Source organism: Amphiprion ocellaris, chromosome 14, assembly GCF_022539595.1.
Source record: "Amphiprion ocellaris isolate individual 3 ecotype Okinawa chromosome 14, ASM2253959v1, whole genome shotgun sequence".
NCBI lineage: Eukaryota > Metazoa > Chordata > Actinopteri > Pomacentridae > Amphiprion > Amphiprion ocellaris.
In genome coordinates, this window is record NC_072779.1 from 25,160,340 (window position 1) to 25,187,296 (window position 26,957).

Here is a 26,957-nt window from a genome sequence, read left to right on the forward strand (position 1 = left end):
CAGTTAATTTCTTTTGTATTTATTCCTATTTTTACTGTGTTTTCAGCAGACAAGACTTAGTTTTGGCCAAATAGTCTTCAGGAGGACACATTTCCATTTTTTCTGTCCTGTTTTCAGATCGCATTTAGTTGAATTTCATTAAAATGATTAAATAGAGTATTTTTGTTACCGAGTTCTGTCGTCATTGTAGTGAATTTTATGTCTCAGGAACTGGATCTGGGTTCTTGTGCATTAAACAGAAAAATGTAGCACTTAAAATGTGCACTTGAAAACTTGTAACATTAAATATTTATGACTAAATGAGCAACAATCAACTTAAAAGATTTGAGGATTTGAGAGAAAAAACATTCACTTACAAAGTCAACTAATCTGCTTCAGTGGTCATGTCTGTCTGTGGTTTGATCAGATTTGGCTAACAATGGTGGAAATACAATTGTTTTTTTTTTTTGTTTTTTTTACAATTATCACATTTTGATTCAAATGTTGCTAAACTTAAACTTGTGCAAATGTGTGACACTACCATTTTCCAGCTGAGCTCCACCTACTTTAAATCAGCGAGAGAGCAAGAAATCTCTCATGAGTCACATCCAAAACTGTTCAGCAGAAAATTTGATGTTGATGCTGAACCCCTTCACATGCCATACAAGGAAATAGGTTTACGGGCTTTACCGTTTCCTGCTTGCCTTGCCAAAGGTGTAGCTTTATAGTGACTACTCAGTAACTACCAAAATACAATATTTATATTTTCTCCATTTTTAGTGTAAGCTTAAATTTACACTGGAAGGATTAAGGAGGTTTATGCAGTCTTTGGGGAAAAGGAAAAAATATGTGTTTGTTGATTTTGATTGGGCATCAACCTTAGACTACACTCCTCGTGTTTATGTTTCTCTTCCGTGGATCTGCTGTCACCTGAGCCAAGCCACTCAGGTGTATTAAACAAATCTGCTAGTTGAAGGAATGATATCCTGAAATGACACTTTTTCCCATTTGTGTGGTGCTGAATAGAAAATGTGCTAGCTGCACTGCAATTTAAAAGAAATGCTGCCGAAGGCCTCGGAGGGCTGTCATTGATTTAACAGGTACATCTGACGTTGTCCTTTATTACCCGTCAGAGAATGCAGTCACTCTGGTAAACTGTTCCAGCTGAATGCTTTCTTTTTCTCTCAGAATGCATTTTTTTCCCCCTTTCTAAGCAACTTTGGAAAAAATTGCCCCAGCTTCTTTAAGTGCTTCATGAATTGATACAGCTTTCCGTCATGCAGATGCCAAGCTGAGTATCCGTTTTGACAGTGATAGACACATACCTCGATTTTCTCTATTTGGCTCTCCGTTTCTTCTGCTCATGCTGAAGGCGATGGATCGCTCCCATCAAGGGCGTCTGTCAAAATCTGTGGGCTGAAACGACCAGCTGCAGCACCAGCGGCTGGGGAATAAAACTGTGCTGGTGTTTTGTGACCATATCAAATGCTTACAGGCTTTGAGCTTTCACAATAGTTGGTGTGACTGAGACTGTCACTTTCTGTATGTCTATAAACTCTTATGGTGTTTTTTCATTGAGTTGTCTGCCGCATCTCAAGGGGAGTGATGTTTGGGCACTTCAACCTGTAGCTCCATAGCCTGAGGGTCATGATGTAGAAACTTGCACCGTACAGTCAGTCATCTCAATGTCAGAATCGCTACAAAAGTAATATTTGAATTACCATCATTTAAGTAACCTGACTATCACTTGAGTTTGTTCATACTGTACATAGATTTGAATTAGAAGCATGACAACCAATGTGACATTGAGTGCTGCACTGTTGAGTGCCCTCCTTTATGTGTGCAGTCTGCAGTGCTGTCAAATTATTTAACTCAAGCTAGCTAGAATTTAAAGGGTGGCCTCAGTACAGACTCTCTACACTACATAATGTACTTAAACACTTGTTTAGACTGCTTTGTGCTTGTGCATTATCATGCTTATTCATGTAGTCTAATTTGTTTGTGTTTCATGGAAACCTTGTAATCAACACACAGAACCTTTCGAAGAGGTGAAAAGAGGTTAATTTTCCTGTTAAAGTGTTTACAGTTGCCAGGTTTGGCTTCTGTTTCACCAATTATCTTTGCACATTGGAGTCAGCTCCATCTGTCAGTTAGCATAAAAGCACCTAAATGAGATGCAGATGTAGTTACGGAACGTGCCATGACTTTTATGATTGAAATGGAATGAAAATGCCCTTTTTTTGTTAGATAATTTGAGTTACATGTGTTTGGTTCCATTTGTGCAGTGTGGTAAGAGTTTGTTACACATTTCAACATGTTGAGAGGATTTTTTTAAGTTGTTCCTCCCCCCACTCGTTGGCTGGAAGGTGGCAGGCTGTCAGAAGGATTTTAATACATTGAGGCAACATGTGACAACTCCATTCTCTATGGACTGTGTTCCTGCAGCAGCTTAAATCTCTTATTGAATGGAAAATCTTAACCCAGTTGATGTCACCAGGAAATCATGTTTATTCATTCTAAGAATAAATGCTTGAGTCTGCTTCAGTTTGGTGATAGGCTACAATTTCTCTGTTTATTATATCCCCATTCCTTTGGCTAAGCTACATTCTGCTCTATTAGGCTTTTTTTAACTGTGTGATTTACATTATGCATATTTTAAGAAGTACTTTGCTTCTCAGACAAGATGTAGCCATATTTATTTCATGACTGACACACTCCACGAATTAAAATATTTGACAGCTGACTGAAAATGTTTCTGCAAAGCTAGTCAAGCATGATGAATTTCATCAACTTTGCATGCAAATGATACAATTAGATGCAAGAAAGAGAAGAACCAATAGACTCTATTTCAATAATTTACATTTATCTATGGTCGTCTGTCAGTGACTTTTGTACACTGCCATGCACCCAAAATCAAGTTAAAACTGTTAAGTGATGATTAATCAGAGAAATTAGTGTGATCTAATGCTGTATTTGCGCACAGGTCTGAAGATTACTGCAGCCTCTCACCACTACAGAGGTTTATCATATTTTTTCTCAGGGGGAAGAAACAATTATAAATACGAAAAACACTTCCACATTCAAAGGAAGTGCTGTTTTGCTGCTGCCAGAGCTGGAGCGAGGCAAGAGATCACATTCCGTGAAAAGAAGCAAAAAAATAGATGGAAAGTTCATGCCTGATGAGATCATTGTGGCTGAAATCTTCCAGCCTTGATTGACTGTAAAATACAGTGGACAAGATAAGTCTGTTAATGGTCTGTATGATTAAAACCAAACCGTTTAAAAAAGTTTATTTATTTTATTTTCAATTTGTAGATTCATGTTATCCTGAGCTACATTGATCTATAATAGTGGAAGAAATCTCTCTAACCACTTCTGCATCCTCTGACGCTTCTAAATAAGATAACAAGTTGCACATTATGTAGGAGGTAATGGTGTAGAGTTAAGGCTAAGCCCTTTTATGGTAGGGGGTATTATTTAATGGAATGAGCTTCCAAATATGTAATTTTGATACACCGAGATAAATTTTTATCAGTATGCAGAGAGGGAGTTTTAAATACTTTCTGATTCTGATTGTCATGATGACTGTCAGGAGATGTCATAGAATTTTAATCTAAATGTGTCATTCTTTGGCTGTGAGCATGTAACCGATATTAAATTGCGTTATGTGTGGCATTTAAAAGTTCTTAAAAAGTCTGCAGGAACACTATAAATGTATCAGTCTTTTTGGACCATATTATACCTGTTTGCAAATCTAATTGTTTGCATATTGTATTTTTGATGTTAATTTAGTCTCTCTATACCTCCCTGTCTAGGCTTGGCGTCAGGTTTGGAGATCATATCTACGGGGCCAACCTCCATAGAGAAGGCCAGTGGTCAGAGCGTGAAGCTGGATTGCCAGTTCACTCTGGCCCCAGAGGATTCTGGACCGCTGGATATTGAATGGAGCTTGCTGTCCTCTGACAACCAAAATGAGGACAAAGTGGTATGTCTTGATGTCCCTCACAGATCTGTCCTCTCTTTGACTTTGGTTTGGTACAATCAAACTTTGTTCTTGCCTTGTGGGTGCTTAAAGAGCAACTTGCAGCTTTCTGATCCCAGTGAATTGCTTTATATGAAAATTCAGCAGAAGTAGATTTTTGACAAAATATGTCGATATATGCACTGCAGTACCATTTAGAGTAGTATTTGTAACAGAGTTTTATACCCAGTTAAAAGCAACACAACTGTGCCTTGAAAATATATGTTTATATGCATATGACAGACCACAGCTTTATAATTAAGAGCCTGTCAGGTGAAACAAAGACCAGAAACAAGGATTATAAGAAATAGTGGTCATCAGCGAGAAATTGCTTTGCAGTGTGACGAGAACTGGTTGAGAGCAGAGCAGTGTATTGCAAAGCAAGAATAAGGGATTTGTGAGGTATGTTGAGCCTCAAGCCAGACTTTTCACATACTAGGTCACCATGGTAACTGATGCTGCACAGCTAATCTAATCTGAAGCTAATCTGCAGGAGGTTTTGTTAAGTTTCTGATTTAAATCAGAATGTAAGAAGTGTCTCATTCATCAACTTGTTTCCTATCAACTTTCTATGAATGATATACATTCTTAATTGAGGAAATACCTTATGTCTGCAAACCTGTTGAGCCAAAAGTTACTAATGCCATCGAACAAAGCCGCCCAACTACAGTATTGGACAGCACGTCATGCTACCTCAGGATCCTACATGCATTCAGTTGGTGATACAGAAAATACTTAAATATGCTTTTATACCAGGTCCGGATGTGCTGCGAAGACCTCTTTAGAAAGCTGATACTGCAAATTCGAAAATTGTTATTTTTTTATTTATTTATTTATTTATTTATTTATTTATTTGGATGGGACAGTGCATATTAATGAACATACAATCTCATAATAGACTACTGGTATTTGTCACAGAAGACATTTAAGCAATAATTTTAATTTTAATTTGATTTGACCAAAGCTGAAATGATATCCTTCATAATGGGACAGTGTCGGACCTAAATGCACTTCTTTATTATCATGTTTAAATATATAAAGTTGATGGTGTTAACAGCGCTAACGTGCAGCCGTCACATTAGAACAAAGTGTCCACATTAAAAGTGTTTCTTGCTTCATTTGTAGAAGCAGCCATAAGTTACTATACAATTTGTTTTCTATTCTTCATAGCTCTTGTAACAACTTGTTACTCTTACGTTAAGTAGCGGCATGCACTCAGTCCTCAGTGACACCTTAAACGTTCACTTTTATGTGAATATTGACAGCGTCTGACCAAAAAAACCTGAACAGAGGAGGTTAATAACCATCATCATGCTACTCATTGTCTTTTACTGGGGTTATTGTTTTTGAGACAGAGAGAGTTTGGAGAACTGACTAATTTAAGTTTATGTAAAAAAAAAAAACTTTGAGTGCACAGTGAATCTCTCACAAATGTGTAACCATTGCTCCATTACATCTCTGGGACCATAATCGACCTTTTTAAAATGAGGGCTCCACACATTTGTAATGACCATGTTTGTTATTACAAATGCAACAACGAAGTCCTGACTCTTCACCTGCACAAAACTGGCTCATGCACAAAAGCATTTCCATAGTCAGGAAAACTGTGGACACAGTGTTCTTACAGGTTGGAGTTTATGCAACCTGCACAAACACAATTATTCAACATGGGGAAAAATTGTGAAATACAAAGTAATGAGCAAAATAGAGAAACTTTCTAAATCACAGCCACTCAGACTTATGGCCTCCTACTACTGCACAGAGCAAGGCAGAGACAACTCCTTTATGTGACCCAGTAGGACCCATTAAGAAAGCTGCTCAATATGCTATTTTTTTCATCTAAATTTCTGCATTATGTAAATCATATAAAGTCTTGCATTAACAATCATTTCAAAGTAACATTAAAAATTATCTACCTGCAGATTTAATAGGATTTTTTTCCTACTTGATCTTCTATATGTAGATTATCTCACACAGGTCTCATTAATATTTCAAAAACAGATATCTGTGTTTCATTTTTTTCATGTGTTTTCAGGTGTGACTTTAGAAGTCCCTCACTTGTTCAGTTTCTCTAGCTTTTCTCTAAATTGTTCTCCTGAGTGGTTTCATGTGTTACGCAAGACATGAAATGCAATACAGGTTCTATGGTAGTTGTGTGTTTTCTTTAGGGTTGTATTGTAATATAACAAGTATACAGTATGCAATACAAATATAATTTCAGTCACATGCACTTCCACTGAGCATGTGTTCTCTGTAGTGCTCTCACAGACACATTCTCTAGAATGGAAGCAATGGGAGCTGTCTGTAACTGAGGCAGTTTTTCCTCTGTAGCGCAGCCCTTAGCAATGGAACAGGGACACAACACAACTCTGCAGGATCTCCACATGCCCTGAGGGCTTTAGCAGCCATAGAGACAGATTTTTGCTCCAGTGGTGTGGTCCTCTCCTCTGGCTCTCTGCTCACCTACCTCCCACCTGTCAAAGCCTTCTCATCCCTCTCTTCCACTCCCTTTTTTCACCCTTGTGTCCTGCGGCTGTAGTTTTTTGTTAGACAAATGTTACCAGTAGGTCACACAGCCTGTGTGTTGTTCATCCACCCTCTGTCCTCTTTGTCCACTGACCCACCCAACCCTGCTGTTGCCCAGCTAGGGCTTTGCACTCTTGCTTCTGTTTCCTACATTTTTGCTTGTCTGGAGTTGTGCCTTTGCAGAGTTTCCATTTACACCCATTTTTTTTCAATGAATCATTAGCTGGAGTGTTGGAGGAAATATGGGTGCAGTTAAAAAGTTTATCAGTATTCTTTGTTCTTAGCATATCAGTGGTTCATGTTAGTGTTACTTTCAGTGCCTTTATAATGTTCTTTTTTTTCTCAATAATGCCACAAGTAGAGCTGCAACGATTAATGAAGTAACTGATTAGTTGCCAATTCATTTGCACCTATTTTGATAATCAGACTAAGCAAGTTTGTGAAGAACAGAAACGTTTGAATTTTCTGATTACAGTTTCTTACAGTTGAATATTTTCTTTCCTCCTCTGTGAAGAAAACTGTTCATCTTTGGGCTATGGATAAAAGACAGTCTTGGGACACAGACATTTTTCACCATTTTATAGACCAAATATTTGTCATTTTATTAAGAAAATATGCTACAGATTAATTGACTGATTTGAAAAAAATGTTAGCTGCTTCTCTATAGTAATATAATAAAATAATAATGGCATTTCTATCTTCTTAATCTTAGACCGATAAATGGAGTGAACTGTTGTAAGGGAGGGAGGGTTGTAGTGGGGGCGCTGGGGTGTCAGGTGTGATTGTGAGGTAGTGGAAGATGGTTTACATGGCTCCTGGGTCAGGAAGGAGGGACCCTTTCCAGAATTTTGTTCCAGGCCCCAGGGAGGTCAGGCTGGGTAGGACCGTACCTAACTCAGTATTTTATCTGTTGAATCTGACTTTTTCTGCAGGATTGTAAGACTTCTTTATTTCTTAAAACATAAAAAGTAATTATTTATTCTTAGTTGTTTGCATCTTTTGAAACTTTTTTTAAAAACAGTTTTGCCACTTGGCTGTGTCCAGTGCCTAATTTATAAATCAGGAGGTCCCAGGACACAGAGAGGGTGATGACACTACAAGGCAGTAGAAAAAAAAAACTCACAGAACACATTGAAAAATTCACAGTGCCTCAAGGACATTGGAGAACACATAGGTGTTTTACTGTCATCACCAACAAAGCATCATTTATTTGCATTTGATAATTCAGAATCGTTACTCAGAATCAGCAGGGAGAGACACAGAAACAGCTGTTTGTGGCTTGCAGCTCTCTCTCTTTGACTGTCCCATCGCTTCCCCATCATTTCCCTGCTGTCTGTGGATTGCAGGGAAATGAGGGTAAAGTGGAATTAGAGCCAAAAGTCCTATTTACAGCCATGAAAAGCAAGCAGGCTAAGAAATCAAACTAATTGAGGTGGTCTATCAATAATCGCTCAGTTTCAATACTATTACTGTGTGACCCGAGTGACTGACATCTCTCTCTCTTTTTAATCAGATTTACAATGCATCCAAAATAGATTTCAATGGGAAATATTAACATAAGATAACACTGGATATTACACAAAATAGGTTTACTGATGGCAACATCAAATAGATGCCTTCTCAATCTGGGAGCTTCTGGATCCTGTTCCAGCACGATCCAGCACAAGTTACGCCTTGGCAGTGTCCAATGGGCAGTTGTGCACACACTTAAATGTTGCCAAACCTTAAAGGAATTTAAACAGGCCAGACATCTCATTTTGAACGCATTTGTTCTCCTTGACCTGTCAGATTTTGCGGGCTATATACACACGCTTACATCGGTATAGCCCATAACCAATATGAAGTCATGCATGGAGTAAATTCTTTGCAATTAGTGGCATATTAATTCCAAGGGTCCGTTTTAATATATGTGACAGTGTTAAATAGAATTAGGGCAATCTGCTCGATCCAAAGCGAACAGGCCTGACAAAGAATTGGCTACATTTTATAGCCACAGGCTCCGAGAGGAACCTTTGCTCACATGGTTCAGATTCGCAAATCCAGACTTCACTTAAAGGAACACCCACTATCAGATAAATTTTGGATTTGAGAAATAGTCAAAAGAGTCAGTCTACAGCATCATACAGCAGGGAGCTTTAAATGCTTTTTTTTTCAAATGGGAAGATGGGTTTCATGATGTATCTGGCATGTGCAAATAATGTTTACTTTAAGAATTTAGTTCATATAATGTGCCATATATCCAGAGGCTGGTTTCACAGACATAGACTTAGCTTAGATATAACAAATGGCCAGACTTCAGGTAGATGTCTACAGTTATTCAGTGCACAAAGCAGTGTAGTTCTTGACTACAGTACACTGAATTCTGGGTAAATAAACTTATTTCAAAGTAAAACGTCGAAAACAACTGATGATGTCCTTACTGCTGCATGTTTCCAGTGGTTTTCTTGGCTCTCGAAAAGCTTTTTGCCTTGTCATTGCTCTTTCTGTAACACTGTTAACAAACCACAAATTATCAGCCATGTTTTCCTTTTTTGTTGTTGTTGGGTGCTGCTGGTCAGCAAGTCTGACTCACCAGATAGAGGATGAGGTATAAACCTGCCAGTGGCCACTCTTCTGAGCTGCCATTCTCCTCTCCTTCTGCTATCAGTGTGCTACCGTTTTCAAAATTCCCTTTGCTACGGGAATCAGTTACAACCTGCAGGCAGCAAAATACCACACTGAGAATTTCAAGTTTTGCACAGGATTTAAATTGTGCAGCAAGACAGACCTGCTAGTCTTTTATCGGTGGATTATCTATTTGAATCACAGAGCTCATCTATCTGGTTTTAAATGTTCTACCACAACAATTGAAAGAACACTGAAGCTGCATCCTGGGCTTAGCCCCGCCCACGACAACTGTGATTAGTTTTTTAAAAAATCAGCTTGGGTGTTTTATTTCATTCTATAGCAGATTTATGTACTGCAGAATGGGCTAGCTTAAGCGGGACTACTGGTCACCAGGTGTTAGTGATTGTTACTGTGATAACAGTGGTCTTAGGTCTGAGTTAGCCTGGTGTTCACATTTTTTTGGCTTAAAATTAGTCAATTGTTGTTTTTGTGAAACAGTCAAACTTGCATTAGTCTAATATATGAGCAAAATATATATTGACATAGCACTACAGACTCTCTAAAATATCTCTGTGAAACCAGCATCAGCTGTGTTTTCTTTGCATTGATGCAATCAGAAGTAATGCTGCAGCATTATTTATTCAGTCCAGTGTCTAGTGGGAAGCGATGGCCCCCTTCATCTGACATATTCCACATATCGTCGGGGTCTTTTAGAGGGTGATGAAGCATAGCTAATGCATGTTGCTTTGTGTGGCTTGAACGAGAGATTCCAGGCATGCCTACAGTAACAGTCATTTGCATTTGGCTCTCATTGCCTGGCTACAGATTAACTGAAAAGAGGGTGTGCCCTGAGTATTTACCACCACTGTGAGAATATTTAGAAAAACAATCATGAAAACCAAATGTGAATAGGAGATGAATTTGCTAAGAAAAATACATGGCTTTATCTCATAAACTGCTTCTTTTGTCCTTGAGCATAACGGCAGAGCCTTTTGTTTACTGAAGTTATTGCAACAGGAATGTGTGTATGTTGACAAGATATTGAAGGATTTGGATGTAAAGCCATGACAAGGTTTTGTTAAAATGGCGTTGTGTTATTGCTCATGCTCACGGCCATGTTTTGTTACATTCCCTTTAGCCTCAGTATTGAAGGACGCTAATTCCATTTTCAGGTGGTGATTCTGTGTTCACCTTTCAAAGGCGTTTGGAGCAGAGCTGTTCTGTGAAAGCTTGTGGCAGCAGCACTTTGAGTCTTTCAAGTTAAAAGCGTCAGTGGGAGTGCAAAGACACAATGCTGCTCTCTCTGAGCTCTGCAGGTTGTTTAGAGTATACAGGTATCACTGCTTGCTGCTTTGCCTCTCAAATGAGCTGCACCTTTTCCTCTTGGCTCCCTGAGCAACAGCATCACATGACAATGATCTCATCCTAACATGTGTCTGGTGAAACTAAGACTGGCCAATCGAAGTCTTTTACCTCTGCAGCATGATCCATCTACTGAGAATAGCTCGGCCAGGTGGCGATTGTATCATTGAGTGTCCTACCTGTTATGAAACGCAGCACACAGACAGTGGTGCTCTTCTGTTGTTTCCCCTGCCAGCTTGTCTAGTCATTTGCCCTTTTCATTTTCATTCCCCGGGCTCTTTATGGGATTTTTTTCATTGGATCATGATTCTCAAGGTTATTGTGCAGTTCAGAGTTTTTTTCGCTGGAGGTGTGCATGTGTGTAAGCACTCCCATCTGTGTGCCTGTGAAGTGGTTGAGCCCAAGTGAGAGTTCTTGTCTGTCTGAGCTTGGGGCAATTTAATTTCCTTTCCTCCGTGGTCTCATCTCATATATCGCTGTTATTATTGCTGATGTTCTGATCTCCAGTGAAGTTAGAAGGATAGGTTTTCCTCCCCTGAGAGCCAGGTGGAATTTTAACAGAATTCCCTATTTATATGGCTAATATGTACAAGATGAACACAGTGTCCATTGTGAGCACTCCTTCCTTATAGCACCAGAAACTAGTCTTTCAGTTGGAAATGGAGCAGTAGGGCAACTTGATAAAGATACAATAGAACCTCACTGACTTCTTTTGTTTTGCTCCTCTCATGCTTCCTTTGAGTGCTCTGCCTCATCTGATAGGTTCATTATTCTACCTCCTCCTACCATGTTAAGTTTTTCTTTCTCCTCCTCTCCACCCAGGGGTATTGCTGTGCGTATGCCTAGTGTTGATCGTGGCACAGAAAAGCCTGTTGATGATTGTCTCGGTGGAAATGTGGAGGAATATGCCAGTGTCTATGAAAGAGAATGAGAACTCTTTTCATTGCTGTTCGTGTTTCTTTTACCCTCCTTCTTTTCCTTGTGTTTTTGTTTCCTCCCTTCACAATCACCCCACTACGAGCTAGGAGGCTTCTCGCTGGCTCCACCTGGCCTTTATTTCTAGGCATTTCCTTGCTGCTTTCAAGACCCAGACAGTGTTTGTCTGAGTGTGTGCTTGTGTGTGTGTGTGGCAGAGAAGTGGTTGGACAGAATTGGGAGCTTTATTGACACAGCAGGTGTTGATTTAGCTCCACAGTGGTGGCTTTGTTTGTTCCACTTTCATTCTTCTTACACAGAAAGGGCAAAACAGCACAGGCTGCCAGGCTGAAGGACACTATAGACATAAAAGAGAGGGTACTTTCTCTCTTCCATATATTTTGTTGGTTCAGTGAGCAAGGCCTTTGCTTTCAGAAAGCACACAACTGTCATTTCAGGGCTTTTGTTTTATTTTCTGGAAGGACTTTGTTTTCGTTAAAGAAAAAGGCAGATGCACTACATCATACTAACCAAGTTTAAGGTTGTTTTTTTTTTTTTTAAACATTCCTCTGTGCCCTTTCCACAACCAGGTGATCCTGTACTCAGGTGACAGGGCCTATGAGGACTACTACCCCCCCATGAAGGGTCGAGTTCACTTCAACTCAGCTGACCCCAAGAACGGAGATGCCTCCATCAACCTGACAGGGCTTAAGTCGTCTGACTCGGGCACCTACCAGTGTAAAGTGAAGAAGGCTCCTGGTATACGCAGCAGGAAGATGCTGCTGATCGTCATGGGTGAGTGGAGCGGTGGCTAGAGTAGGACAAACCACTGAATACACTACAGCTTTAGGCTAACCGTTTTTTTTTTTTTTTTTCTCAGAGGGTAAATTCTCTCTTCCTCCACAGTGGAAATGCACCAGATCATATGCCCTTTGCCATCTTTGGCTGTTTTGATGTAATCCCTTCTAAAATCCAGTGCCTAACCTTCCCAGTGGCTGTAAAGCATTGCCCCCTTTGTGATACAATTCTGTGTTCACCCTAGATGCTCTGTGATTATGTCTAAAATGTTAATCCAGATTGTTTTTCCATAAAATATTGCTGTCATAATTTATTATTTAGTATTAGTTTCGATGAACAAAATCATTATGTTGCTCACTGCAGATTATCAAATACAATATGTTTCATATGTTTTAATAACAATCTTATTATCATGCCAGTGTTTTGCAATGAGATTTGAGTATGTATGCATTAATATTTTGAAAATATTTTTGTGTAATTAATTATTACGTGCTATTCAAAGTGCCAGTCTGTCTTTTGTGGACAAACTGGTAGGAAATGGAGTCTATGCATTCAGCTGTGCGGTTTTTTTAGTTTTTTTTTTTTTATTGCACAGGGTGAGATGGGTGACACATCAGAGTTGTATAAGTCAGATGATTCACTCCCTAGGCAAACACACACACTCACACACTGTGGCCTCGCTGGTCAGTCAACCAGCTAAATGATGCTGAACGTGAATCACCTCCCGAAACCCGCCTGCTATTTGCATATGGGAAAAACAGCCCATATGTACAACACTACTCTGTGTTGTGGGATAAACTGTATATTGTGCTGTTGTCAGAATAGTTCCTTCATTCTAAAGGTACGACAAGCTTCAGAAAATGGCTGCTGTTTCTGTTGACATGATATAATATCACATGTACAAATGTGACCGCACTGCACCAACTAGTTCAACCACAATGACATGAGCTATTGAAAAACAAACAGGTTTCACTGTAGTTGTGTTGTTGCAGCACTAAGCAGTTTCCAGATTAAAGAGATCTATGCCCGCAGATAATCTGACCATGAAATGTGACTAAAGCTGACTCAAGAACCATTGACAAAGCCTTCGGGAGGCTGCTTTACATAGAAACTGATCCAAACTGAAGCAACATGAAAAAATTATCACTATATAAGTCATCATTTATAAATACTCTTGTGTATTTGCTGTGATGGCTTTTCCTGCAGGCTAACCAGTGAGAGAGATCAGGGAGCCTGCTGATTTGTCAGTTCATTTCATACCCATTTTTTAAAAAAATAATTCATCAGCGTTTCATAAAGACTGCCCAGTTACTAATCTTGTACATAACTGAGCTGTATGTCAAATGCCTCTGTTCAGCAACAATCTGATATGATGCATAAAGAAAATGTATTATCCAGTTGTTGGGTACATTTGTCCTGTATTCATGCCCTTTGGATAACTTTATGTTAAAGTATCAAAAACTCATGTCTCCCTCCTCAGAACAGATTTTGTAAAATGTGCAAATCATTCCAGTGTTACAGTTAGTATTTTGTAGTATCTACTGTCAAGATGATGGTTCTAGATGTGATCTTTATTTTTTACTTGTAGCCTGCTATAGATAGTAGCATCAGCTGAGATACTAAAATGTCAATCCTGAAAAAATCTATGTTAAATTGCAGCCATATTTAGCTATAGCATGACTATGTGGGCATGGGAGAGAAATCACTCGAGGCTACCAAAGCTGACAGGCAGCTTGCTATTGACCCCAGGGCAGGGGTATTCTAAGCAGAGAAACATTGACAAGGAGAGGTGGGGACATTCTGCCTGCTCTGCATTTTACCTAGAGGTTGATCTTGTCACAAGGTGGATGGTCCCGAAGAACAGGGTGGACATGCACGAACACAAACATACCTCAGTATATTCACTGGCTGTTGCTGTGGCTTGTCACAAACACTGCCATATGCAGGTATACACACACATGCTGACACCTGCAGTACACACAGTGTCCAGGTACTGTACAGGAGGTAGCATGCCTTGTTGTGTATTCTCCTCTCATTGCAGCAGGACATTGAAGTTAACAGGAGGAGAGTACCCACCTGCAGTCCAGCACTGCATGTCAGCAACTCCGACAACCTTTCCTGACTAGACCCCACCTATACCCGCAACAGCCAATCACTCTGCTCTGCCTGAGTCCAGACAATCCTCATCACATCTAGGATCGCACTGCAAAACTCAACAGCCAATCTCATTATTTCTGGCTTTCTTGGCCACTAGTCGCTTAGATTTCACTTTACCAATCAGCTGTCACTCTCTGAAGCTTTGCATCTCCAGGCAGCAACACATAACACTATCTAGCTGTTCTTTTCATCTTATTTCGCCCACAAGATAGCCTTGTGCAACTCATAAATCTCAGTTCATTGTTCATTTTACAGAGCTGGGATGTCTGCATCGCTCTGCTCTTTGTCTCTCTGTGCTCCTGCAGCCTCTGCCACCTTCGTCTTTGACCTCATCTCTCAAACAAATAAATCTGCTCATTGGACAGCACTCCTAATATGAGGAGCTGTATGTTTCAACCCTCTGATGTGTCGTGTTGACTTTCACCTTTAAAAGATGCATTCAAAATGTCATAGCTCTTTGACATTTACTGTGTGTTGGGTGAATATGTGTGTGTGTGTGCAACACAACAGCAGCAAAGAGCAGACCAGTGGTTAGCAGACACACAGTCTTGGCCCCCATCACTCTGCCATCTGTCCATCAGTGCTCGCCTAATTTTTGCTCTCCTGCTCTCTGTTTTCCCCCCCTCTGTCCTCACCCTGTGTGTGGTTATTAGATTAGTAGGAGCACTCAGTACTGTCAGTGTACTGTTAATCCTCACGGTTATGCCTGCTAAGCCCCCCCCCCTCCCGCCTGACACCTGGTTCAGATCTGGAGAGCCCCACTCCAGGGTTTTGTTGTTACAGAACCCATTACCACATCATGATGTCAGCTTTCTGTCAGTGAACATAGAGCACAGACTTTGGCCTCAGACTTTCTCTATCCAAACATTACCCGTCATAGTCCCGTTCTCTTTTTCTCTCCTTCCCCCTCCTCTGTACTGCTTCGCTTGGCTCACTCTGTGTCTGGGCTTCACTGGAATCAGTCTGCTTTTAATTTGGAGCTCTGTTTGTTTTTGAATCCCCCATCTCATCTCCTGCCAACACTGACTGACCGAGGAGTGTTTGTCCACGTTTTTGCACAGCTTGAAGACAGAAAGCTTTGCTCTCCATCCTTAACGGTGAATGCAATGTGCATGTGTGTGCTTGTCCAATGGCACACAGTTCCTTTCTTCCTTGTTATTATCTTGAGTGACAGCTCCTGTAATGACGACAGCTGTATCAATTACTCTGATTACTGCTCTCATTTTCCTGCTGCTTTGAGCAAGGGAGAATATCAGTTTTAGGACTTCACAATACACAGGCATTCAACTTGCCCACAACATGCAAGATGGAAAAATAACAGGGTTGCAGGAGGACTGTGTTATTCTGAGCTAATGTGACCACCTGGATGTGTCTGTTGCTTTTCACCTCTCTGAATTGCTTCCCTCTGTTAATTTTCTTTCCATAGTAAAGCCATCCAAGCCCAGGTGCTACACTGAAGGCCCCACAGAAGAAGGCAAAGACATTGTACTGAGGTGTACAACTAATGAAGGAACCAAACCCATGCAATACAGCTGGGAGAGGACCAGTGACAGCAAGGTGCTGCCCGCCTCTGCTGTGTTGGGTAATGAACCTTTTTAGTAGCACTCTCAAGCACATAGAAGACTCTGAGTCCTATACACAGGTCCTGTTTCTTTAACACTGTCATCATTTCATTGATGTGTTTTTTGCTCTCACTATAGATCCTATGGGAGGCACCATTAATGTGAGGAATGCATCTGCCAGCGCATCTGGCACCTATCGCTGCATTGCCAGCAACCGTGTTGGCACAGAGGAATGTATCCTCTATCTCAATGTGACACCTCGTGAGTTCTCAACCAACTTCACATTGATGCACTAGCCTATGTTCAGCCTGTTTCACATTTAGACCTGTTGCTGTGCTTCTGTCAGATAATCAGCTGGCTAGAGTGTTTGGTGCTCTCAAAAAAAAATAAAAATAGAATGTCACTTTTAAAACTACAAAAGCTTGTCACTCGGGCAGTATAAAACAGGACATTGTAATTTATAAGCTGGGATCTGTTTTGCTTGAAAATCAACTTATTTGAATATAAAATAGTTTGCTGATTTATTTTTTGTAGATTGATTAATCTACTTACTGACTAATCGTGGCTATAGTTAGGATATTTCAGTCTGGCTGAAAGTGGTGGGCCAACCATCAAACCGACTGTCATTGCCATCTGTTACACCATATGCACAGCTCACTGTGTTACCTTTGTGACTATGCCTTTGTTCTGACTACATTAGTACGCATTTTTTAACTTGCACTAACAGTCCTTCTTTGCCCCCTTGTTGAATTGAAGGTGCAAATCTAGGATTCATTAGGTTAGATTATTACATCACATGGATACAGAAAGCATATTTGTATTTTTTTTCAGTGACATTGGTGATTATTGTGCTTTAGAAAGGCGTCTCTTTTTTTCAATTGGATAAACTGAAAAAGCTGAAAAAAATGTCAGAATTAGTACTTTAAGCCACAGTCAGAGTTGGACGTAAAGCCTTAGTTACATTCAAGCCATTTGGTCCTCAAATGTTTTCCAAACCTTTAAAACTTTTTCTTCTTTGTGTTGTCCAGCCCCAAACACTGCAGGCATCATTGCTGGAGCTATAATTGCTGTCCTCTTGATCCTCATCATTATCGCCATCATCCTATTCTGCTGTTGCCGTGCACGTCACAGGAAGAAGTACGAGAAGGAAATCTGCAATGAGATAAGGTACGCTCACTAAAACATCAATGAGATTTGGGACAGATAAACAAAGCTCCCTCTTGACAGATAAATATTCAGATTACTGTCTAGTCTTCGCTTCATAATGAGGAATATGTCTCAAGTTGTATAATACTGGATTACAAGTAAACAGCAAAAATGCTATTGGGTATGTGTGATTATTGCTCTCAGCTCCACATGTGGTGTGACCTGTGGTCATCTTAGACTCGCACACAACATCACAAACACATCTCCGACTCCCCCAACAACCATGAAAATGGTTTTTCTCCATCAGCGTTTTTCTTTTTTCACCCCTCCTCAAATAAACAGCTGTGGTAATCAGTTTGAAAGCTTTGTTTGTTCTGTGGATCCTGTGTAATGTCTGCTGCTAGCTGCCACCAGCCCCCTCTCCAGACCCACCTACCCTACCCTACCCCTCCACTCCAGCCCCCCAGCCCTGCACCATCCAACTCTCCATCCGGCCTATGGGCTCTGTAAAACCACTGGGCTTACTATCACTCTGCTGTGGACTGAATCTGTCTAAGACCACAATGTGACACTGTTCATGCTGTAGGACAAAGAGGATTAGACCAATGGTCCCGACTCGTATACACAGACACACATTTGCTGAAACACCACAGCATGAAGCTGTGGACTACACAAGCTTTGGCCCCTCAGGCTCCATTTGATTGAGCATTTAACTGGATTATTGCTGCTTATTAGTTGTTAATGTGGTGGCAGAGGGAGTAGAGGGCATCGCTGTATTTGGATGCTCAGCTCAATCTCTACAGGCTATAACAGTCAGTGTGACTGAGCTCTGCAGACACAGTCTGACCAATCAAACGGTCTGACTCCAATTATTTGTCCCTTTTTATTGAGTCAAATCATGTTTCGCACTTGAAATGACTCTTGCAGCCTCCTTGGTTATTCATTGTTTTCCCCTCTGCCTTATGCCTGTGCACCATTAGACTTCATTATTGTTCATAGCACATTAGAGAATTATTTTAAATATTACATTTCTCTGACATGATGCTCAGGTAAACTCATAATAGTGAGTTTCTAGTCTTGTCATGTTGTCTAACTATGCTGCTGTCTCTGTTTCCTCTCAGAGAAGATGTGCCCCCGCCTAAAAGTCGCGTTTCAACAGCACGCAGCTTCACTGTGGGCAGCCAGCGCTCCTCCCTGGGCTCCATGTCTCCTTCCAACCTGCATGAGTATGCCCTGAAACCCCAGTACGACAAGATTCCCTCATCAGAGGAGTTTGAGAGGCCTCCGAGCCACGCCCCTCTACCCCCTCCGTCTGCTGCCAAGATGGCTGTCCCCAACCTCAGCCGCATGGGGGCCATCCCCGTCATGATCCCTGCTCAGAACAGGGATGGCTCAATCGTCTAGCATGTCCTGTTCTTGCAAAAGGACCGTACAGTGAGGGAGGGAATGGAGGAGGAAGGGAGTGGGACACAAGCCAATGAAGATGGAGCAAAAAGTCAGGATGGCCTGACTTTTAGTTCATTATTTACAAATGGGATTATCCTCCTTTTATGAAGACCTGGCTCTGCTGTGATGCTGACAAGAGAATTTAAGTTGTACTGGAATCACAACAGAGCACAATAACTTTTTATCAAATACAAAAAAAAAAAAAGCTTTTATGAATTTTATTGTCCTGGACTTCCTCACAGAAAAAAATGAATTAGTGTGGATATAAAGCAGGATGGTCAATATACAAATTATATTGTACATATGTGAACGCATGTTTTGTTTTGTTTTTTTTTAAATATAGATGGCCCTTACTTTAGAGATGCTGTATGTTAAAAACAGATCCAGGCCCTGATTGGCCCACTGTACAGCTCTGTGCATGCATGTATGTTTAAAATCGCAGCTGCGTGTGTGAATGTAAGTGTGTGTGTGAGAAATGTATAATTCATTAATTTTCTTTCAATGCCTATGTAACAGTATGATCATTTTTCAGGCGATCCAGTCTTTACTAGTTAGTTTTTTGAGGACTTAAAAGAAGGAAATTCACAGATTTAATCCTTGAACCAAGCTGAAAAATGTCTATATAGGTCAGCCGTTTTCTGTTGAACCGTTGTTCTGTTGTTTGAATTGTCCTCTCTGTGTTTGGCTGGGCGGCTTAAGGGGCACAGGATTGGTTGGTAGTGAAGGGGAGGTTCAGGCTACCACAACTTGTGATTGGGTGGATTATTGCTTCTTGACTGAGCTTAAAAAGGACCACTGTCCATCCCCCAACCCTTCTTTAGAGATTTTAATAGAGGTGTATAGGGGAATAATAGGAGCAGCTGGACAACAAGGTTCACTGAGCAATCAGCTTTGATTGTGTTTGACTGTCAAAAGGCCCCTAACTCCAGTGACCATGTAGACTTCCCCAATCACACACACATACACTCAATTAGCAGGACAAGAGCATCAAGTCACATCAGAAGTGCCACAAAAGTAATTCTTCCTATTTGCAATTGCTTTACAAGGAGTCAATATCGTGATTAACCTTCTGTCTGTGGTCAATATGAACCCCTTCGTGGCTTTTCTGGCATTAATTGGCCCTTTAATGAAAGATAGAAAGCATGGGGACATTGAGAAAGAGCCCAATGAGAGCCTTAGAAATGCTGATTACTGTTTCTGTGTGTACATTACAACCGCTTTGCTTTGAGGTCACTTTGTGGTCACTCAGTTTGGTTCAGTCTTTCAGTGTAAGCTGTCAGTCTTTGCAGTCTGTGGGTTATGTCAGCCACCCATGCATACCCTTTCATTGTTTGGAAGCCCAGTATATCATCCTGTGTATTACTTCACAAGAAAACTGGTGTGAATACTTAGCTTACTCTTTCTTTTTGCTGTGACGCCTTATTCTACTCCTCATTTCAGCCTCACACACCTTCCGTACCTCCTCACTGCTGGGTTTTAATGACTTCTGTTGTGCCTTGTTGCCCCAGTTGTTTTGTAGCACGTCCACCAATGTGCTATGTGCAGTAGCATCATCCTGCATAGCAATCACTGCCACGAGAACAATATAACCATAATAATCCAAACCCAGTGAACCTATTGATTGTTCTCTGCTGCCTTGATTAGGTTGAGCCTAGGATTTCCCACGCCCACTCACCCCATACGAATTCTCTTATAGCTTAACAGAACTTTTAGCACTGTTGGGTTTTTCTGTTCCAAAACATGACTTCATGTATGACTTTTTTTTTTAAAAATTGTTTATTTAAACTTCAGCAACTGATGAGGTTTTCTTTTTTTTAAATAACCTAAATAGTTCTGGCCATGTGTATAAATATCCTGTCAAAGTAACCCTATCTAATCACAACACAATTGAATGATATAAAAACGATGATGTCTATATGGATGTATATGTGGTGCTCTGTTATGCTGTGCTTGGCAAATCTATATCTAAAACAGAAGAGGAGGGGCTTGTCAGTGCAGTGCAGTGCAGTTGCTCTTTGGTACATTTGTAATTGAGTGTGTGAGCGTATTTCAAGTTTTTGTGTGTGAATTCTAGTGTCCAAAGAGAGGTGACAGCTGTAGAAACGTCTTGGCCCCTACACTTCAGATTTGATGTAACACCAAGAAAAATGAGACCTGGGCCTGCCTTGACAAGAAATTACATCTGTCAGTTCTACTACAGTTCACATGTGTATGTGTGTGCGTGCATGTGCGTGCGTGTGCGTATTGTACATGAGGGGAATTTGTAGTCAGGATGGGCCCCTGTAGAATTCTAGCTAGACTCTTTACCTGCTGGTGAAGTGTACAGAGCTCATAGAGAGATGGTCCTGTTACTGTCCCTCTGTGCTCAGAACATTATTGACAACTACTACTAACAATATTAACTGTAGCTTTGACATCAGCGTACTAATACTGTATGATCTCCTTTGAGGTTTACACACTATGTGAAAACCATTTTTCTTTTTGTGTGTATTTTTTGTGCTGTATTTTGAATAATAAAAGTCCATGAAGTGAAAAAATAGCCAGCCATGATTGTTTGTTTACAGAAGTAGCAACTATTGGCTTGAGCGTGACAAAAACTTAATTCCTCTCCTCTCCAGCGGTGCGTGCTCTCCGGGGACTCGACCTCTTGCCGCTTCCTGACTGTGATTAATTTTAATCAGCCGGTGAATTCCACCCCTTACACCAGGTGAGGTGACTTTCTAACCACTTAATGACTATAATTAATCAATGAAGTGGGAAGGAGCAATCACTGCCTGCCATCTCCAGTGCTCACTGTTCACTTCAGAATAAACACACACACAGGGGTGTGACTCGGCCATCCAATCATCCTATAGGCTTCTTGTTGACTCGTCATTCCTTGCTGCACTGTATTGTCCCTGGCGTCTGGGTCATTTGTTTCAACATTTGCTTAGCTCTTTTCAATTACCGCCAATTTCCTCCTTTAGTTAATGTGCTGGCTAATTACTTTGATTGCAAGCCAGCACTATTCAAAGTTGTACAAAATTGGTTTCCTAATTAAGTATGCTGAATGATGGAAAATGCCTGCGGAACAGCAGAGGGACAAATCACACACATATTAGTAGTATGTCTTTCTATTGTGGCCACTGTCACCCTCCTCACACTCTTTATACACTTAACAACATGCTGGTGATCCCTGACATGTGGATAGATCGATAGCTGATTATTAGCCAATAGCTCCACTGTGTGTAGCTGGTTGGCAGGTAGTCAATAAAAAGACTAAAGCACTTAGTAGCAGTGCTAAGTGGACGTCCATTGCTATAATTGGATGTTAGTAATAGATAGGGCTCCAGAGCATTGATCTGTGGCTAGTCGAAGTCTCTCGTGTAACGTAATGGTTCCCGAGCAGCTCTGCACATCAGGGCTTCTGTCAGACACCGGCTGTGTTCAGCTGCAGCGATAGCAGCACAATCACAGCCAACTTACAAATGGGTGTGCTGGGATATAATGGCACTTTTATGGCTGTGCATTCAAAACATTCATTAAAAGGACATTAGAGATGTGTGCTACTGCATGTGTGCAGATTAGATTTATGGACTTAACGCTGTTCCCTCATTGAATTAATGTACAATGAGTCATACATCATCCTTCAGTGTCCTCCAGCCCAATATCCATTTGTGACATTTAAAAAAAAATTTTTTTACCTCATGTCCTCGTTCACATAACTGAAGGGAGAGAGTGGTGTGTGCTAAGTACCTGGGGATTTGTGCCTGCCTCCCACTTCCCCAGCTCCCTCCCTTCTGCCTGGGTAAGGTATTAATTGTTTGCACAGATCAAGGAGGCTGGTATAGCAAAAAAAGCTGATTGGTTCTCCAGGAGGGTTTCCTTGGCAACCTTATCTGGTTGTACACAGTCTAAGCCGGCTGCTAGCGGGATGATTTATCTTGTAAAGCGTGATTCGCTCCCTGCTAACAAAAGGGACCTCTAAAAGCATCAGTCTCATCAAAGTCGCTTTCCTCCAGTGTGACGTCTGCTGTCACAGACGTTAAGCTTTCTGCCGTTTTTAGAAACCTCAGTCAGTTTGGGAGTGGGTTGCAGGGGGAATTCTGGGTAGGATAGTGGAATATGCATATGTATGAAGAGTGAGCTCCATCAGTTCCACCGGCACAGCAGTACATTAACATTTTGGCTCGGTGCTCTTAGCACTTTGGATGTAAAATGACACAGATTATGATGTGAATGTAAGCTTTTACAGCACCGTTGCATGAATGACTGAGGAGTTACAGTCATTTTTGGACATGGTCCCTCTTGTTTTCTGGTCTCAGTGGTATTCTGATGGATATGGACTCTATTTAAGTGTCAAATCAGGATTCTGCTTTACAGAAGTCAAAACAAGAAGCCTGAAGTCAAACACTGAATGCTGCCTCACACTGTGGAGGCTGTTTGCCTCATGTTTTAAATTCAAATCCTGTCATACTTAAATGATCCCAGTATCGATGTCACAGTTGTGGGATCTTGAGGATTAAGTAAGTAATTTGAGAACTAGTTTTTTTGAACAACACAACAGTCTGTCTGAAAATACTCCTAATTAAAGCTGACAGTCTGAACTTTAAATGCACAGTCACTGTGCCATGTCAAATGAATAGGAATAGGAAAAAGAGGCACAACATCAATGTGTCACCATGCAAACACTCACAGCACTCAACCGTATGTTGCCTTGAACAACCTTCATGTTGTGGCTGGAGAGGGTGGAGGAGGTTCTGCAGAGTGGAAGTTCAGGCCAAACCTGAGCCAATCATCCCACTCTGCCTGCTATGCCTGCAGACAGCCCAGATTTCTCATGAGGCTCACCCAGCTGGTGTGCACTCATTTGTCAGTCCTCCTCATCTCCCCAGACTGGGAGGAGGAGAGGGCTGGTGCACCATCCAGCAGCCTCGCCGCCTCTCCTGTCTTCCTATTTGGTCGATATGGAGTCATCTGTTAAGGGTTGACCTCTACGCCCGCTGCATCTCGGCATCATCTTGGGTCACTATTTCGACCCCAGGCTGCTCACATTTCGATGACTAATACGTGACTTTTGATGAATGACCTTCCCCTCCGTGCTCCAGGGAGAAATCGGGAGCCATGGCCAATTCATGCTGAGATTATACTCAGTCCATCAACATCCTGTTTTTCCAAGATCCCCCCCTGTCTGGGGGACTCTGTTTGGTGAGCTTCATGGATCAGAGAGGTGGTGCTCACCTGCAGATGTGACATTTTATTCACGGATGGGAAGAACTTTGCGTGTGGTGTGAGTGACTACAGGAGGCCCTCTGTTTGTAGGGAAATTAACGTCATCAGGGTTGCTCTCGACCGGCTTCCATATGGTGCTGGAGGAGAAAAGAACGGTGAGAGGGTAAGAAGCTTCAGATGCAGCCACATGTGTTCAGAGGCAGGACACCGGGTTTAATATCCTCTCTCAGTAGTGTGCTGGAGCTTCAATCAGTCACTTCCTTTGATCTTTTGTCCCAACACTGTACTGTTATCTCTCATCTTCCCAGAGTCAGGCTGAGAGATTGAAACCAGGGGAGCAAACCCCCCAGACCAAGACAGAGGTTACACAGTGCAGATCAACCCAGTCGTTTACTATGTGATTTGTACTTTTAATCTGCACCTTGGCTGCACTCTATTACAGGTGATCAACCTCCAATGCCATGTCATCAGGAGGGCACAATGGAGGCCGACAATAAAATGTAGCCTTGGCAAGGGAATGGGCCTCAGTTTCCCTTTTCTCTCCCCCTGATGATTGGGGTCATCTCTATTATTACCACAGTGATGTCAGTGATATATGGGATGTGTGTGCCTCTCAGTGTCTGTTTCATGTGTGTGTTCATATGTATTAATGCTGGCCGTGTGTGTCCGTGTGCAGTTGCATTACCCAGAGTGTCCACTGTCAGGGCAAAGGTCAGGGTGCTGATTTAACAAGATGGGGCAATCCTTTTTCCCTCTGCACCAGAAGGACTACCACTCACCCCCACCTCAGGCTATTTCTAGCTAAGCAATTAGACAATGTCTTTTCTCCATGCTGGACACGTACCTCCGGCCACCTTCACACCCTGAAACCTCCATGCAGCACTCCAGCCGTCACAGGCCTAAATGAGACTGAGGCTCTGGGTGCGGTTTGGATGGGGCAGAACTGTGAATTACTTTGCAATTCCCAGCATCCTGGATTTGTAGGGCTAAAATCTTTGTCATGCAGAGATTTTATTGGGGTTATTACACAGATTCCCAGCTACTTTTCTTACTAGGGGGAAGAGGAAGAAATCTGTTGATTACCTGGAAGGTTTGCGTGAATGTATGACAAATGAACAAAATAACTGAAACGCCTAACAATATGATAAATGTTATTCAGTACAAATCTGTCACAAACTATGATCCTAAAAATGTCCACACATATGCACAATAAAATAATAAAATAAAATAAAATTAAATCCTCGTGTGTGCTATGTTCTCTAACTGTTTTCTGGCCCTCTCCTAAGTTGTTGCGGTTGTTTGGAGTCTCTTATTGACCCAGTGTAAACTCGTGTCTCTGTTACAGGCCAGTGTCTGTTCTTAGGATTTTCCCAGCAGAAATGTTGACATCTCATAGCAGGAAAACACAGGTGTTATTAGCAACATTTATAATGGCTGCATCCCATTTGGCTCCAGGATCAGAATATATTTATTTTCATGTGTCTGCGGTACAAGAGGCTGCAGTTGTTGAGCCACACTTCTGGGTTCCTTGTTTGTCATCATAGCCTCACCTACTGAATTTGATGACAACTAATGGTGTCCAAATGCCACCCAATTACTACTTTCTGCTCACATGTTTATACTTTTAAAGGATATCTTACTTTGTAGCCAACAAGTTATAAAGTTTATTCCACCCAAAATCTTGTTTTATGTCCCGGTTCTTTTAGGTTTATTTGACTCAAACACCACTTTCTCTCTTGCAGTTTAACTTGGTTGCTGCAGTTGCAAGTTGAGTAAATTGCAGCGTAGTATAGCATAGTTAGAACATTACCAGAATAAGAAATAAAAATGCAATCACATGCTGTCGCATTTGCAGTCACCAAATCTTGAACAGATATTTGAAAGGTTGGAGAAAAGTCAGACACAACTCCTTTTTGCCAAGCTTTCCATAACTTTGCTGTCCAACTGGAGGCATCAATATTATTTTTAATATTAAAAACAAATTACACTTGACCTACATTCAATGCTTACACCATGATTGTCATCCATCTTGGCTAGAAATGCGTTTCTTCCTGCTTCAGCATGTTCTACCCCCTGTTACTAAACAAGGTTATACTTATCAAATTAAATAGCTCTGCTCTCCAGTATATTGGCGAATTTGGTTCTTTGTACTTAATTTATTAGCATGATTTCTTTTTAATATGTTGTGTACAGACTTAATTACTTGTCTGTCTACTTTTCTTACTCCATGTAGGTTTCCCAGAGACTATGGGTTGAGGAGGAACTGGAAGTTTGTCGGCTTAGACCTGGTGTCATTCCATCAGTGTTAAACTTCCTGGCTCATCCTGGAAGAGTACGTGCCAGAAAGACCTTGAGATCTTAGGTAGCATCTCCCTCAGGTGGGTGTCGACGGTGTTCACAGTCAGGTCTGTGGTAATCCTGTCAAAAAACAAAACAGAAAAAAATCTAGATTATAAATCAACATGCAACATGTGGTTCAAAAAATGTCATAGTGCAGTATATTGTCAAAATAGTATGTAATTCAAGAAAACATCAGAGTATAATATGTCATCTAAGAAATGCCATAGAATAAGTGTAGTGTAGTAACTTTTAAAACTGTTCGAATTCTTATATGTTGCTAAAAAAAACAAAAAAAAACGTCACAGTAATATGTCAATTAAAAAAGCCTATAGTATAGTGTGTCGCCCAACAAACATCATAGTATAGCATGTCGCTCTAAAAACGTCACAGTATAGCCTTTAGTCCACAGCTGTCAGTAGGTGAGGAGCAACACCAAAACAGTCCAAATGCTGGTTTCCAGAGGGTTAGACGAGTATTTATTTGAAAGAGTAAGTTTACAACAACACATGTGAGGGGGTTAAAAACAAATGGGTGTTAGTAAAATAAAAATAAATAAACAGAACTAAAAGTGAACTTCATGTTGACATTGATGGGCATTCCAACCAGGAACAAAGTAAAAGATAATCAATACGAAAAAAAACTCTTCCTGTTCACCTCTTCAAGCCCAAAACACACCGCAGTAGCACCCTAAACTAAAACTACCAATGGGTTCCCTGTTTTCCTTTCTGAACAATTCAAAGGTCCCTCTCTATCTCCCCACACATCCACCAACCACTGGAACACATCTCCAAAGTTCTGCCAGGCCAGCTCAGCTTCCTCTCAGAAGAAGTGCTGCCACCTGACAGATGAAGGAGCCTTTTGGGAGGCAGCTGGCATCGTGATTGGAC

The 26,957-nt window shown here is 41.1% G+C and overlaps 1 protein-coding gene across 1 annotated transcript in view; it reads left to right on the forward strand.

The window, feature by feature from the left end:
- The window catches only part of cxadr (CXADR Ig-like cell adhesion molecule), a 43,359-nt gene extending 22,301 nt beyond the window's left edge, over positions 1–21,058 (forward strand). The window contains exons 2-7 of the mRNA XM_023280173.3: positions 3,795–3,964; positions 12,001–12,205; positions 15,792–15,947; positions 16,066–16,188; positions 16,956–17,094; positions 18,195–21,058. Of these exons, the coding sequence (XP_023135941.1) occupies positions 3,795–3,964; positions 12,001–12,205; positions 15,792–15,947; positions 16,066–16,188; positions 16,956–17,094; positions 18,195–18,477 (1,076 nt within the window). The 3' untranslated portion in view covers positions 18,478–21,058. The remainder of the gene's footprint in view (positions 1–3,794; positions 3,965–12,000; positions 12,206–15,791; positions 15,948–16,065; positions 16,189–16,955; positions 17,095–18,194) is intronic.
- Positions 21,059–26,957: the final 5,899 nt, after the last annotated feature.